Source organism: Phyllostomus discolor, chromosome 5 (assembly GCF_004126475.2).
Source record: "Phyllostomus discolor isolate MPI-MPIP mPhyDis1 chromosome 5, mPhyDis1.pri.v3, whole genome shotgun sequence".
In the NCBI taxonomy this organism is placed as follows: domain Eukaryota; kingdom Metazoa; phylum Chordata; class Mammalia; order Chiroptera; family Phyllostomidae; genus Phyllostomus; species Phyllostomus discolor.
In genome coordinates, this window is record NC_040907.2 from 41,837,082 (window position 1) to 41,854,485 (window position 17,404).

The 17,404-nt window shown below is 36.5% G+C and overlaps 1 protein-coding gene across 5 annotated transcripts in view; it reads right to left on the bottom strand.

Annotated features, from left to right (window-relative positions):
* Positions 1–7,205: 7,205 nt before the first annotated feature.
* The window catches only part of OMA1 (OMA1 zinc metallopeptidase), a 61,073-nt gene continuing 50,874 nt past the window's right edge, over positions 7,206–17,404 (bottom strand). For all 5 annotated transcript variants that reach the window (XM_036026168.1, XM_028512188.2, XM_036026170.1 and 2 more), the window contains exon 9: positions 7,206–7,654. In XM_036026168.1, coding sequence (XP_035882061.1) covers positions 7,469–7,654 — 186 coding nt within the window. In that variant the 3' untranslated portion in view covers positions 7,206–7,468. The remainder of the gene's footprint in view (positions 7,655–17,404) is intronic.

Here is a 17,404-nt window from a genome sequence, read left to right on the forward strand (position 1 = left end):
TAGAAATTGGTGTAGCAAGAGGTATTCAGAGACCAGCCCAGCCTTGGCTCTCATACACAGCTGCCATCAGCGCCAGGCAGCAAAGAGCTGACCCTTTTACACAGATTGGCCCCTCAAATAAAACAGACAGTAGTGCTGTCAGATGTTAGATGAACCACCCCTGAGCCTTCCACTGATAAAAAAAAAAAAAGCCAGGGGGAAGAACACAGAGGATCAGCCAAGCCTGAAGGAGACAGCCAAGCCTGAAGGAGACAGCCACAGACTGTGGACGGCTTGTAGCCTCAAACAGCTGCCCACAGCTAGATTGGGACATGAGCTGACATCAGGGATGAATCCTGAAGAACACAGTAAACCAACAAACACCAGACTCTGCTGAGATGAATTGCACCTCGTTCTTTTTCACTATTTGTGCTATTTTTCTCCTGCATAGCTTTTTAACGTTGTTTTGTCTTCAATTTTGTTTCTGTTATTTCACTTATTTTTTATTTTCATGTTTATTTTTATAATTTATTTTTATTTTAAATTCTAATCTCATATTTTACTCCTCCCTTCTCTTACTCCATTTTGCCTTCATCCTTCTATTTTCATTTTAAACTTTATTTTTCCCTTTCTACGCCTTGTTTCTATTCCTCATTCTTACTATTTCTCCTTCCCCCATCCTCTCAAAACCATGTTTCTTTCCATTAGTCATTTCACATTCTTTTTCCCTTTCTTATATTATTGTGCCACCTTTATTAATATTTGATTGGTTTTCATTGGTATTAGGGTTGTTTTTGCACTTCATTTTTATCCATAGGTACTCAGCTTTTTAAATTTTAAATCTCGTATTTTACTGTTCCCGTCCTATCCCATTTCACCTTCCTCCTGCCCTGTCTTACTTTCATTTTAAATTTTATTTTCTTCCTTTCTTAGCCTGGTTTTTTTTTTTTTTTTTTTTTTTTTGTTCAGAGAAAATTTAATTATGAATTTGGAATATTACCTACCCACATCATTAACTATTAGTCCCAGAACTTAATAAAGTATAAGGCATTCTCATTATCCTAGTATTTATTATCCAAGGCTCATTAGCCTGGTTTCTAACCCTTACCTTTATTGTTTCTCTTCCCTCTATCCTCTCAAAATCATTTTTCTTTCCTCTAGACATCTCACAATCTTGTTTTTTCCTTTCCCTTCTTATATTCTTATTCTCTCTCCACCTTTATTAATCTGTGCTCCTCTGCAGTGTGTATCACTGTGGTGATTATTTTTCTTCAATTTGGCTCCTTTTTTTCCACTACTTTTTTTTCTCTCCAAGCCTCATATTGTACTCTTCTCTTTTCTTACTCCAGTTTGCCCTAATCCCTCCCTGTTTTATTTATGCTATAAATTTTATTTTCTCCCTTTTCGATGCCTTGTTTCTATTCTCTAATATTATTTCTCCTCCCTCTACCCTCTCAAAATCATTTTTCTTTCTGTTAGTCACCTAATATTCTTTCTTCCTTTTGTACAATATTCTTATTCTCTTTTCATCTTTATTAATCCTAGTTAATTTGTTGGTAATATCATGGTAGTGGTGGTGGGGGTTGTTTTTGCTAGTGTGGATTTTGTTGGCTGGGTTGTTTTGTTTTGTTTTGACAGCTCCTGTACAACAGTGCAAGACATGGTGGGGGTTGTGACTCTCAGCCAGCCTACAACAACCAAAACCCAGTTGCAAAAGAGAGTGCATATAAACTGTATAAGGGCATCCTTAGAGTATTCAGCTCGGGAGTTCAAGGAGACTGTTCCCACAGGACTCCTACCACAGAAGATCACACCATGAAGACAGGAAGTCAAATCAGATAAATCTAACACACAGGAAAAAAAAGAACCACCTAAAAACAGAAAAAAAAATCCAATCAAAAGGAAAGGAGGAATCCTCAGAAAGAGTGCTAAATGAAATTGAGGCAAACAATTTGTTGGACATAGAGTTCAAAGTAATGGTTATAAGGGTGCTAAAGAAACTCAGTGAGAATTACAAGGAACTCAGTTGGAACTACATCAACATGAAAAAGGACACAGAAATTATGAATAATAACCAGGAGGAAATAAAGAATATACTAGAAGGAATTAAAAACAGGCTGGATAAAGCAGAAGACTGAATCAGCAAGTTGGAAGACAAGGTAGAAAAAAACACCTTGTCAGAGCAACAAAATGAAAAGACTTGAAAAGAATGAAGATTGTTTAAGGGAGCTGCAGGACAACATGAAATATAACAATATTTGCATCATAGGGATTCCAGAAAGAAGAGAAAAGGAGTAAGGGCTAGAAATCCTGTTTGAAAAAATAGTGACAGAAAACTTCCTAATTTAGTGAGGGAAAAATTCACACAAGTACAGGCAGCACAAAGGGCCCCAATCAAGATGAACCCAAAGAGGCCCACGCCAAAACACATTATAACTGAAATGGCAAAATTTAAAGACAAAGAGAAAATCTTAAAGGCAGCAAGGGAGAAACAGCTAGTAACATACATGGGAGCTCTGATAAAGCTATGAGCTGATTTCTCTACAAAAATACTACAAACCAGAAGGGAACGGTATGAAATATTTCAAGTAATGAAAAGCAATGACTTGCAACCAAGACAACTCTACCCAGCAAGGCACTCATTTAAAATGAAGGGCAAAATAAGAGCCTCCTAGACCAAAAAAAAAAAAGGCTACAAGATTACATCTCCACCAAACCAGCACTGAAAGAGCTAAAGGGCTGGAAAAAGATAAAGAAAAAGAGAGAGAGGAACACAGACACAAAGGGAAAAATGACAATGAATAAATACCTACCAATACTAACCCTAAAGTAAATGGATTAAATGCTCCAATCAAAAGACATAGGGTAACTGAATGGATAAGAAAACATGACCCAAATATATGCTGTCTACAAGAGATCTACCTCAAAACAAAAGAACTACACAGGCTGAAGTAAAGGGATGGAAAAATGTATTTCAAGCAAATGGACAGGAAAAGAAAGCTGGGGTAGCAATACTTATATCAGACAAAATAGACTTTAAAACCAAAGTCATACAAAGGTACAAAGATCACTACATAATACTTAAGGGAATAGTCCAACAGGAGGATATAACCCTTGTAAACATATATACACCCAACATAGGAGCACCTAAATATATAAAGAAAATCTTGGAGGACTTCAAGAAGATACTGACAACAACACAGTCATAGTAGGGGATTTTAACACCCCACTGTAAAAATGGATAGATCTTCCAACAAAAAATCAAAAAGGATACTGTGGCATTAAACAATACCCTACATAAAATGTACTTAATTTGTATTTACAGAGCATTTCACCCCAAAGAAGCAAAATATACATTCTTTTCAAAGCACATGGATCATTTTCAAAGACTGACCATGTGGTAGGACACAAACAAGTCTCAAAATATTCAAGAAAATTGAAATTATATCAAGCATCTTCTTAGATCACAAAGGCTTGAAACTAGAAATGAACCTCAAGGAAAAAAAATTTTTTGAATACATGGAGACGGAATAACATGTTATTAAATAATGAACAGGTTAACAATGATATCAAGGAAGACATCAAAAAGTTTCTGGAAACAAATGAAAATGAACATACAACCAAAACCTATGGGACACAGAAAAGGCAGTCCTGAGAGGGAAGTTCATAGCACTACCGGCCTACCTAAAGAAGATAGAAATATCTCAAATAAACAACCTAACCCCACATCTAAAAGAACTAGAGGACAACAACAAACAAAGGCCAGAGTGAGTAGAAGGGAGGAATAATCAAGATCAGAGCAGAATTAAATGACATAGAGACTAAAAAAAAAACAAACAAAAGGATCAATGAATCCAGAAGCTGGTTTTTTGAAAAGATAAATAAAATTGATGAATCTTTTACTAGACTCATCAAGAAAAAAAGAGAGGACCCAAATAAGTAAAATCAGAATCAAAAGAGAACAACCAATACCAAAGAAATACAAAGGATTGTGAGAAATTACTATGAACAACTATATGCCAAGAAATTGGACAACCTAGGCAAAATGGATAAATGAGTCGAAACATACAATCTTCTAAAACTAAATCAAGAGGAAGCAGAAAGCCTGAACAGACCAATAACAAGAGAAATTGAAGCAGTAATCAAACAACGCCCGGCACACAAAAGCCCTGGACCAGATGGCTTCACAAGTAAATTTTACCAAACATTCAAAGAACTAACTCCTATTCTTCTCCAACTACTCCAAAAAATTCAAGAAGAGGGAAGACCCCCAAACTCTTTTTACAAGGCCAGTATTATCCTAATTCCAAAACCACGTATAGACACAACAAAGAAAGAAAATTACAAGCCAATATTTCGGATGAACATAGATGCTAAAATCCTCAAAAAAATATTGACAAACCACATCCAGCAATATATTAAAAACATCATACACCATGACCAAGTGGGATTCATCCCAGGCAGGCAAGAATGGTACAATGTTCTCAAATCAATAAATGTAATACACCAGAATAAATAAAATGAAGGACAAAAACCACAAGATCACATCAATAGATGCTGAAAAAACATTCAATAAAATCCATCACCCTTTTATGATAAAAACACTCAGCAAAGTGGGAATAGAGGGAGCATACAGAAACCTACTGCTAACCTCATACTCAATGGGCAAAAACTAAAAGCTTTTCCCTTAAGATCAGGAATAAGACAAGAGTGTCTGCTTTTACCACTTCTATTCAACATAATATGGGAAGTTCTAGCCATAGTGATCAGACAAGAAAGATAAATAAATGGCATTCGAATTGGGAAGGAGGAAATAAAACTATCATTATTTGCAGATGACTTGAAGGTGTACATAGAAAACCCTACAGTCTCCACCAAAACACTACTTGACCTAATAAGTGAATTTGGCAAAATAGCAGGGTACAAAGTTAATACTCAGAAATCAATAGCATTTTTGTACACCAACAATGAACTAGCAGAGAGAGAAACTAGGGGGAAAATCCCATTTGCTATAGCAACAAGAAAAATAAAGTACATAGGAATAAATTTAACCAAGGAGGTAAAAGACCTATACTTGGAAAACTATAGAACACTGAAGAAAGAAGCTGAGGAAGATACAAATGAACGGAAGCATATACCATGTTCATGCATTGGAAGAATTAACATGATTAAAATGTCCATACTACCCAACACAATCTATAGATTCAATGCAATCCCCATAAAAATACCAAGGGCATGTTTCACTGATCTAGAACAAATACTCCAAAAACTTTTATGGACCCAGAAAAAAGACCCCAAATAGCCTCAGCAATCTGGAGAAAGAAGAATAAAGTTGAAGGGATCACAATACCTGACATCAAACTATATTACAAAGCCATTGTAATCAAAACAGCCTGTTACTGGCATAAGAACAGACACATAAATCAATGGAACAGAATAGAGAGCCCAGAAATAAACCCACATCCCTATGGTCAACTAATATTTGAGAAAGTGGGCATGAACATACAGTGGAATGAAAACAGTCTCTTCAATAAATGATTTGGAGAGAACTGGACTGGTACATGCAAAAAATAAAAATAAATCTAGACCATCAACTTATGCCATACATCAGAATAAACTCAAAATGAATACAACACTTAAATATAAATCATGATACCTAGTGAAAGTCCTAGTGAAAATCATAGGAAGTAAAATTTCCAATATCCCACATAGCAATATTTTTGTCAATATATCTCCTAGGGTAAAGGAAATAAAGGAAAAAAAAAATAGAACATCAAATTAAAAGGCTCCTCTATGGCTAAGAAACAATAATCGAAATGGAAATGAAACCAACCATATGGGAGAATATATTTGCCAATGACACGTCAAACAAGGGTTTAATCTCCAAAATATATAAAGAACTCATACAATTCAACACCAGGAAGACAAAACAATCCAATTAAAATGGTCAAAGGACCTGAATAGACATTTCTCCAAGGAGGACAAATAGAGGGTCCAGAGACATATGAAAAGATGTTCAACATCAATAGCCATCAGAGGGATACAAATTAAAACCACAATGAGATATCACCTCACACCTATCTGAATGGCTATCATTAATAAATCAACAAAGAAGTGCTGGTGAGGATGTTGAGAAAAGGGAACCCCAGTGCACTGCTGGTGGCAATACAGACTGGTGCAGCCACTGTGGGAAACAGTGTGAAATTTCCTCAAAAAAAAAAAATTAAAAGTAGAACTGCCTTTTGACCAAGAGATTCCACTGCTGGGAATATACCCTAAGAGTCCTGAAACACAAATTCAAAAGAACTTATGCACCTCAATGTTCTCAGCAGCTCTTTTCCAGCCAAGTGCTATAAATAGCATAAATAGCCATCAGTAAATGAGTGGATCAAAAAACTGTGGTACATTTGTACAATGGAATACTACGAAGTAGAAAGAAAAGAGACACTCCTACCTTTTGCAATAGCATGGATGCAAATGGAGAATATTATGCTTAGTGAAATAAGCCAGGCAGTAAAAGACAAATACTCTATGATCTCACTTATAAGAGGAATTTAATGAACAAAATAAACTAACAAGCAAAACAGAACCAGAAACACAGAAACATAAAACAGATTGACAGCGGCCCGAGGGTAGGGGAGGGCAATAATGGTGGAAAGAAGGGGAAGAGATAGTCAAAGAACATGAACGAATGATGCATAGACATGGACAACAGTGTGGGGATCCACTGTGGGAGCGGCAGTGGGCTGGGTGGAGGAGGGCAAAGGAGGAAAAATTGGGACAACTGTAATAGAATAACAACTTTAAAAAAGAAAGAAAGACTTCAGGGCACCAGAAGCACACTGTGCCTACAAGGAAACGACCCCTCTTCCATTTTGTTCATCACTTTGTCACTTGGACCACAAATGGGAGTACTTGTGCCCCCCCTATGAGAGCAGCTTCCTCAGCTTCTTTCTATAGCCGTTTTCCGTCACTGTCCACAACAAGAGTCAAGAAATTCTCTCTCCCAAGATCCCCTATTCCACATGATCCGCCCCAATGCAAACCAATTTCTATAAACAGGTGCCTTAGATTGTCAATCTCCCAGTTCATCATAATCACCCAAGCTCTGAAATCCAGTTTAGGTTCACCTGAAACCCTCTCTACAATAACAATTACTACATATTCTAATTTCTCATCCACTAGAGGTCTGCCTTCCAAATCAAAAGCAGGTACGAAACAGGGTTAAATGTGTAATATAAATTTATTCTGTGACATTTCCCTCATTGAAGATATTTTAAAATAGATTAGAATACATCAATATTTCATGAAAAATACCTAGAAGAATTTAGGTAATATCCTGTAATATACATGATTTGACTTTGAATATAAATTTTTTTCATTTCAAGCATTTTTAAAAGTAACATAAAAATAATAAGGACTGCTGTATTCTTCATATACCCGGTATCTCATATATTTCAATTCAATTGCCAGTTCTTGTCTCAGCTATTTATGTTAACGGTATTTGCTTCTGTTTTTGATCAGGAAGGGTATCCACTTTCTGTTTCTTTACAGTGCTATTTGGGTCCTCTTTCTCTGACTCTTCAAGAAAATGCTTCATGGTGAGTTTGAACATTAGTCGAGGGTCTGGTCCAGAAAGTGGTGGGCAATTACAGATCTCTCTAATTTTGAGAGCCTATAAAGAAAGAATATATCAGAATACAAAAAAGAATACAAAAAAATATAATCACTCAAATAATTTTAATATGCTCTATGCAAAATAACATAAGAATACATTCTATATTTTTTAATAAAAGATATCTTAATTACAACACATGAAAGAGAACCATGGACAAATTCATGGTAAATAGTTACATTTTCAAAATTTGTCTAATAATAACATATTTGGAAAAAAAAAACTGTAACTGCACAGCTGCCCAGTGTTCCATTGGAAATAAAAAAAAATCTCTTTGATTTCAGTCAAACTCAAGCCAATCCTGAGAAAAATGGTTCAGATTAGAAAAGATGTGAAGACTTTGATTTTTTTCAAGAAAAAGAAAAAAAAAGAAAACAGATGTCCAAACATACTGAAAGAAGATATACAGAAGCAGGACTGTCTGCAGTGGAACTGGGGCTAATAACCTAGAAAAGCAAATAATGTAAGCAAATCAAAACCATGACAATTTTTAACTCCAAGAAAAAGAAAATGCCGCAAGGAAAAGAAAACTAATCGCAGTACATTACATAGCTCAGCTGTGACTTGTGCTTACAGTTTTTAGAACATTAAATCTTGATCTAACCGAAATCACAATGTAAGCATACTGGAAAGAGGGAGAGCCGGACACGTGTGTGCATGCACAGGGCATGACAGTGATAAGGGAGAGCTTAATTCTCATCCTCTTCGGGGGAAAGTAAGTAGATAATGCCTAAAACTGAGAAGTTAGGAAGAAGCAATATAAGTATGTTATATAGAATGATGGGAAATATCAAAAGAATACTTTAAGGGAGCTGAAAATGGTCCCCTTTAAAATTGAGAGCAGAGTGGGGGGCCTACTGCTTCAAGTAACTAGCCTGCCTTAGAGAACTATGTGAATCTTTAAAGTGGGTACATGAATGACTTTAAGATATAAAAACATAAAAAAAATTTTTTAGTAAAAAAAAGTCTTACTATCTAAAGGGTTTTAAAAGAAGCATATTTAGGGGGAAAAGTTTCATTTTTACTACCTCTAACTTACTGATAGCGGTGTGTTAAGGGAAGTAAATAAAGCAGGGCAGGGGGACAGTCAGTGTTTGGGGGAGTAACAAAATTTTAGGAAGCCTGCCCAGGTAAGGTCTCACTGATAAAATAATGACTCTGGGGAACAGGAGGAAAACACAACCTGAGGACACGAGGAAAGAGGTCAGGCGGGCACCCAGAACAAACGCACACCAGGAAGCAGCAGCAGCAGCAGCAGCAGCAGCGAGTCTGCAGACGTGGCACGGGGGTGTGCCTGGGGTGTTCTGGGACCATAAGGAAGCAGTATAGCAGGGGCAGAATGAGGTCTAGGGGGTAAGGGCAGATTATGTACAATCTCTTAGGATGTGGTGAATAAAGATGTTAGGTTTTACTCTGAGTAGGCCTGCCTCAGATAATTGTGGAGTCCATGGCAAGAATCCAAATGGAGGCTCAGAGACCATTTGTTTACGCCTAAGAGCTCTAAATCAAGCTAATTAATTACTATATAAAATATGTTCTCTGCTCCCACACATTCAAAATGACCCTAAAGGCCAGGTACCAAAATTAGAATTCTTGAATTTTTGGAACATCTAAGGTTGCGGGGAGCCTACCCCAGCTCCTGCCACTGGCCTGCTGTCTGCACTCTCCTTCTCCCCTCCCTGGCTTACTGGCACTGTGAGGGGCCGCGCGCGCGTGTGTGTGTGTGTGTGTGTGTGTGTGTGTGTGTGTGTCTCTCTCTCCCTCTCCCTCTCTCTCTCTCTCTCTCTCTCCAAGGGAAGAGATCCACACAGGCCCTGGAAGCAGGCTCAGAAGTGTTTGGGCGAGGAATCCCATGATCCTAAAGACCCAGAGTGCCATGTGGTGGGGGCAGATTCTCAGATGGGTAAATTCCCTGAAGTTCCACAGAATAGAGGAGCATGCAGCCAGATGCAAGCCAGAAAAGAGCCTTCTAAATGAATGAAGCACTGGGAAGGAACTTGAGTCTAGGAGCACTTCTGATTCTGAATGAGGCTATGAGTTACCAAAACAAAGAGGAAAAAGCATTCAAGTGAAATTCTTTGGTGACAGGGCTTTGTCTTATTTTGTTATTTCACATTTTCTATCTATTGAGTGTGTTAAGTGAATGTTCCTTAAAGTAAACTGAACTGAAAAAAAAAACAAGAAAATGTTTCCTAACTATAGCACTAAAGAAGAAAGCCAGGCCCTCAACTAAATGGTGACTTACTGTCCAGACCAGAATGTCTTTGAGAGTTAAATGACATGCTACTAAGATTTATACTGAGTCATCAGGCATAAACTTAGACTGTCCTAGAAAAGTTGGGATACACGGTCTACTCTTAACTCCTTTATAACTGCACTGATGTATTTTCCAAGTGAGAAGCTGATCTGTCATGGCTGTTACATCACATGCCTAGGGTCTTAACTGGTATCTGTAAGGGGACAGGAATGGTGTCCAGTAGTAACAGCTGGCACAGCAATGTTTAGCAATGTGAGATGGGAAGCAGCAAAGGGAAGAACAGAATGTTATTGCCTATATTCTTTTATATTCAGTAAAAGCTCCTCTTTTTTCCTTAAGTTCTCTCTTCAATGTCTCACAGTCAACAAATATTCAGAGCACCAAAATGAGCGCGGTGCCAGGGACATGCTAGTCAGAAGAGTCGAGATCCCTGCCCTCCTGCACATTACTCTGCGTTTCCCCAGTACTGGGCATCTGAATTGCTTTTCTAGTTTTGACTGGCTTTTACAAATTACCTTGTGAAAACCTTTATTTAAATAAAAGATGCTATTTTTAATCCCCTTTTGGATTTATTTGAAGTATACCCCCCAAATAGACTGAATGATCTGATCAAAGTCTAAGAACAGATTATAATTTATGTTATATAGGACCAAACTGCTTTTTACCAGAAAGGCTTTCCCAACTTACAATGCAATCAGCATGCAGGCATGCCTGAGTTACTCATAATTTATAAATTTCATGATTTTTACCTATATAACCACATAATTTCAAACTTCAGAATCCTTAGCACTCATCAGTTAAATTTACAAATGAGTAAATTAAGCTCCAGAGAGGTTAAGTGCCTGGCAGGAAACAAAAAGCAGCTTAGCAAATGTTTATAGCAGCTTTATTCAAAATTGCCAAAACTTGGAAACAACCAAGCCATCCTTTAGTAGGTGAATGGATAATTTGTGTTACATCCAAACAATGAAATATTATTCAGCACTAAGAAGAAATGAGCTATCAAGCCATGAAAAGACAAGGAGAAACCTTATGTGGAAAAAAAAGCAAATCTTGAGAGGCTACATACGTATAATTCCAACTACATAACATTCAGAAAAGTCGAAGCTAAAGAGGCAGTAAAAAAAAATCACTGATTGCCAGGGGTTATGTGGGACAGAGGGATGAACAGGCAGAGCACAGAGGGTGCTTAGGGCAATGAAACTTCTCTGTATGATACTATAATGGTAAATGTACGTTATCACACATTTGTCCAAACCCACAGAATCTACAACACTAGGACCGAACCCTAACATAAACTCTAACACTGGGCAATGACAACGGGCCAGTGCAGATCTGTCGACTATAACAGATGCACTGCTCTGGCGCAGAACTTTCAGAACAGGGGAGATGTGTGCACAGGGAGGCAGGGGATATGGAAAACCTCTGTACCGTCCTCTGAATTGTGCTGTGACACCAGCATTGCTCTTTAAAATAAAATCTATCTTAAAAAGCTAACATGGAAGTAAAAAGGTTTAGAAAAAAGGGATTAGAACCTGCTTTTATTGTTTTTGTTTTTAATGCATTAGCACAACATGCTTTTGTACTAATGTTTTTGGAGGTTTTTGTTCTACATTATACAGTTCTTGAGTAAAGTCTATTACGGAATAAATGTGCTTTGGAGATCTCTGAGCTCTATTAATTACTAAGAAATCTACACATTCTTCATAAAGGCTTTCTGTTAATATTTCTTCATGTGTGAACTGTTTCTCTCCTCCAACTATCTATCAAGCAGAATCCTGTTACAGAATAAACATACCTATCAAATTTTCACCGATTTTGCTTAGAAGGATTTTATCAGATATGTTAGTAAAATATTTTTCTGCTTTTTTAACATTCCTTTCCATATTTATTTTATTACATTTCAGGGTGTCAACATCTTTTATTTTCATAAATTCAAATCTATCACGTAAAATATACGTTCATCTTTCTAAAAGTAAGCAACATTTTCCCACTATACAGCTAGAATATGCCTTTCCATTTCCTTTACTTTGTTTTGTGTTTAACTTCATACACTGAACATAATAGGCACTTAAGTGCCTGCTGAATTTTAAACAAACATTTATAGAACACAAGCTATGAATAAATCATTATGACAAATGTCACAGGGAAAACACTCGTAAGAGTTTATGGTCTAGTAGAAAGCAGGGGTATACTCTAATAACAAGAATATACAGTTCTACAAATCCCAAGGAGGGCTTAGAATTAAATACGGAATTAGCCAGCCTAAAGATTCCAACTAGAGTGAAAGGAACTGACATTCACTGTTCACTTTTGATGTGTCTTGCACTGTGCCAGATATTTTACAAATGTTATCTAAACGGGTGTTACATGAACCACTTTTGAAATGCTGGTCCTGTTGTAGAATATTTGTCATTAGTGTCTTATGAGGGGAAGAGGAAGGAAAGGGCCTTGTCATCACAAATGCATGAGAATACACATAAAACACCCAGGAGATACTGTTACCTCAGTTTGACAGGTGAAGCAAAATGAAGGTCAGGGTGGGTTAACTTCCTCAGATTTGGGTGGCTGTGTCAGAATTAAAACCCAAGGCTCCTCAGACTACTGTTTTTACAGCAGTTCCTAAGAGTATCCTTTCCCATTACAGCTATTAATTTACTACATGCTACATTTCTAAATTTCCTAAATTTCTATGAAGAAGCAGAACTGCTATTCAATTGCATTGCCCAATTTTCTACTTTTAACCCAGTATTACATTACTTATCTTTCCTATTGTTACACATCATGTTATCATTTAACAAATATTCTCTAAGCATTTCAGAAATTGTCGCAGGCACTAAAGATTCAGCAGCAAACAGATTACTGTCTTGGGAAAGAGATAGATAGTAAACAAGATAATTGTAGTGAAGTAGATGAAGAAATTAAACAGTGCTCTGTATTAGATAGTACCAGCATGGAAGAGAGGCTATCTGAGGTTGGGGATCAGAGAACGCCTCCAAAAGGAGGTGACATTGGTGTCGAGAGCAGAGGGTGGCTGTTCCAGGCAGAGCAATCAGCAGGCAGAGGAGCTGTAAGGAGGAATGGAGCTGGAGGTGAACAGCTGGAATCAAAGGAAACCTTGGGAAGAGTGACATGTGAAAAAGTTGGACAAGTAGGCAGCAGCCAAATTATAGGATTTAAAGAGTTTGGATTTTTATTCTAAATTACATGAGAAGCCACTGAAAGCTTTTAAAAATGAAAATTACATTAAAAATATTGCCTGAAAAAATAAATTATCTGGCTAGGACAGCAATTTTCCACCGGTGTACTGTAAGAATTTTTAAAACAGGCGATACCTGACTAGTTAGTCTGGGGCACTGACCTCTTTTCCCTTAGATTGTCAAATTAAAAAAAAAAAAAAAAACAGTAACAATAGTTGCTTGGTATGAACAAATCAAAATTATATCTATTTTTTCGTCAGATTGGCAAAAAATATATTTCTGATGTGCCACAGAATTTTAGTAATTAGCTTAGGTGTGCCATGAGATGAAAAAAGTTGAAAATCCCTGGGCTAGGTTGCTGGAGGGGGAGGCACGGTGGGGGCGGTGGAGGAGGGTACAGGGAGGATAAAGGGTGATGGACAGAGACTTGCCTTGGGGTGGTGAACACACAATAATACAGTGCACAGATCATGGGTCGTGTAGTTGTGCACCTGAATCCTATATTATTTTGTTAACTGGTGTCACCCCAATGAATTCAAAAGGAAAAAAAATTAGTTGGTGCCCTAGGAATATCCAATAGTGACCAATGAGTTTGCTTAAAAGTACTGGGTCCAGTAGAAGTAATGCCTGCTTGAGTGTTGTTAGTAGGGTAATAATATGGGGGTAATAATGTATAATTTAATTTGAACATTTCACCTAAAATGTCATATGCTGTTCTTGAGCGTGATACTATTATGTTACAGAATTACATGCTTATGATTTTGTAATAAAAGATTTTGTAATAAAATAGGGGCATGATTTGTGCCAGACCCTATATATAATTATGAACTCATGAATTTTTTTCTATTGAGTTTGATGTGTTTCTATTTATTATTGTTGTTATTCCTTTTGTTGTTCAAATTATCCCTTTTTTATGGATATTGTGAACCCCTTAAAAAAAAAAGAAAGTAAATTGTTAGGGGTTGAAGTGTAAAATGGAACAGGAAGATTAAAATAGGAGGTTACTGTAGGTAGTAGTAATCCAAGGGAGAGATAATGGTGTTTTCTACTAGACCAGTAACAGTGTTGATGGAAAAGGGAACAGATTCCCAGAAGTCAGTTGACAAGATTTTCTAGTGAGTAGAAAAAGAAAAGAGAAGAATCAAAGATAAGCTCTAAATTTCCTCTGTAACAGAGTACTTTTTTCTCTGCTACCCGTGCATCTGACGATAATTTACTTGCTTATAGTAAATAATTATTAAATAGCATCATATGAGGGGGACCCAAAGACCCCCAGAACTTATTTATAAAAAGCTGTGTATTTATACTTTCATGTTTAAACTTTAGTCACCCTCAAAGCACTCTCCATTTTATACAATACACCTAACAAGATGTTTTTTCCACTGCTCGAAACAATTTTTGAACTCTGATTTTGATGCCTTTTAGCACCTCTGCTATTTTTTTTTGTTAGACCTCTTCCACATCAGCAAAATGTTTTCCTTTGAGGACTTTTTCCACGGGGTACTCAGGAGCAATATCAGGTGAAAAGGAAGGGTGGCACAAGATGGGGGCCATGCTAATTTTTGGTCAAAAACTGCTGAACACTCAGCACGCTGTGGGCAGGTGCACTACTAGCAAATCACCCATCATGATATGGGTAAACACATTGAAAGAGTCTTCGAAAAAAATTCACTGAAGCTGAATGCAGCCTCTCGTAACACTTAGCTACTCCAGTGATGCAGATGTAGAGCACTTACCTAACAGGGGAAGACTGTACTACAAGGTGCTGCCCTCCAGGAGATAATTCTGGGTTGTTGGGTTTTTTGGGGTCCCTTCTCGCACTGTTTGCTGGTTAATGTCCCCAGTCCATAAACTCTTTTAAACATGTTGCCCTTACCAAAATAAAATCTTTCATGCTCATAAAATGACTCAGATAATTAACAATGTTTCTTTTCTATATTTTGAAGCTAGAATTATTCACTGAATAACTTTTCTTTGAACTTTTGAAAAATTCTCCATCAGTGCTAAGTGCACTTTTGTTTTTTAAGCTTTTTCTGTTTTTTTTTTGCATTTTTCATTTGTAATTCATTATAACTCTTTGTGTTTCTAATACAGTGTTTTTATTTATTTAACTACGCCTTACTTCTTTCTTCAACAGTCAATTTGAGGAGGTTCATTCTAGTTATAATTTCTACTTCCAGCTGCGCCCGCTTTGACAGTTCTCACACACATGCACACTCATGAATGCACACAATTTAGTTACTTCTGATTTTGACCTTGATTAATTAACATCATTGACCTAAAAATAACATTCTCCAAAATATTTTGTTTTTTCTGTATGTAATTATTGTAGCTCTACTCCTGATCCTAGTTATGTTTTATTCTCTAACTAACCGATCCAATATTTTTCACTTTGACTTAATTTCCCAAAGAATCAACTACTGTAATTTTGCTTATTTTTGCTTAGTTTTATTAATTGTAGTCTCCCTGTCTGGGCATATTACAATTCTCTATTTCTTTTCTCTTTTTCTTTCTTACTAATAGAAACATTTAATTTTCTTTACATAGAGGTTTTACAGTAACCCATAAAAATATAACTACACATTGCAAAATTTCTTGACTTTAAGACATGCTCTTATTGTTTATGGATTTCTCTCTCGTCCTAAATATACACAAGTTTATTTTAATTTTCACATGGCTACCCATCTTTTAATTTTTGTTATATTGATTTTAATATACTATATCCTGACAACATGAACCATAACATTAGTTATACATGTTTTTGTCCAAGTTGTATCACCAGTATTTTTATGAAAGGTGTGTGAGCATTTGAACAGAAAATACACACCTTTTTCCTAGCAGTTTCTTATGTCAGCTAAATACTTTTGTACTAGTCATTCAATTCTTTGTTAATTCCTTACTTGAACTTCAGTTTTCTAAGAACAGTAGGATGCAAGCCATAATCACAATTATACATAAACAAACTATATATTTTACCTAATTCTTAGTCGCCACTGAATTGCGGAAACAGCACTGCTGCTGAGTACCTCACTGACAGTTTGTGCGTTTCACTTACGGATCTTCCATCTTACAAGAAAAAAGGGTTGGTTTGGCTAAATACCATATCAAACTGTACTGGTTCCACTACTTTTTATTTGTTTTGTTGTTTCTTTCCCTCTAAATTCTTACACTTCTCCAAAGTCATTCTTACTCTTATATGTCTTTCAATTTTCCCTTTATACCTTGGCATCTTCTAAGAGCCTATCTTTGCAATGAATATTAAACACTTGATTAATATAAATATATAGGCGTCATCAATTTCAGAGCTTCTCATGCATGATGCTCTGGGATTCTTCTAAAAACCCATCTTGAGAAATACTATCTAAACAAAAATGTGGTACAGAACCCACAGACACAGACATGAAGATACTGAATAAATGTACTAGTCTTTACCACTGTTATATGCACCCTGGATTTCCTTGTCTTTTCAATATTCTTCCAATTTTTTTAACTTTTTCTTTTTTAGCTTCAGTGTTGTAATCTGGCTGTGCTGTGTTCCTCTGCCTCCAGCATTAATACAGCCTCCACTGAAAGTTTTGCAGCTTCTGTGCTATATTCACAAGTTTAACAATTTTCTGAGATGAATGTAGTTTATATTTCTATAAATCACTTATATCTCTACAGTCATTCTTTCTTCCTTGTCACTTTCAATATAATTAATTAAATCAGCCTTATTGTGCAAGCTTCAGGTGGTGATGCTTCTGTAATTCTCCTGACCTAGGCTGACCTCTCCAATGGAGTCAAACTTTCTAATTACATGAGAGATTTATTTGGTTTTGTTTTGTAGATTTTTCCACTCTTTGAAGCTTATCTTACTAGAGGAAAGTGGGCATTTCTGAGGCTTTGCTTTTCTGTTGTTATTTCTGTATTTAGTTAGGCTGATGATGTTTCTTTTCCAACCTCATGCACTCATCATCACTCTGGGTTTTTTCTTTTTTTAAATCTCTCTTACCTACTTCTCAAATAGCCTCTTGAATAGGCTAAAAATTGGCTACAACATCTTTATTTCCATTAGAGTTAATATGGATGGTGTGAGTTCCTTCTTCATTGTTCTATATAGAAGATACATTCAGATTAACCTTTTGAAACAGAAGAGATGACAGTTCCTCAATTGAAAAAAAAATCCTCAGGCTGCTGAAGAACTGGATGTTTGCAGAGTGCTAAATCATCACCCCACAGTCACTTGCTGGTCACGAGGGGAAATGAAACTGCCATCTCCATCCAAACCGATAGATGAATGAGGCCTCCCTCAAT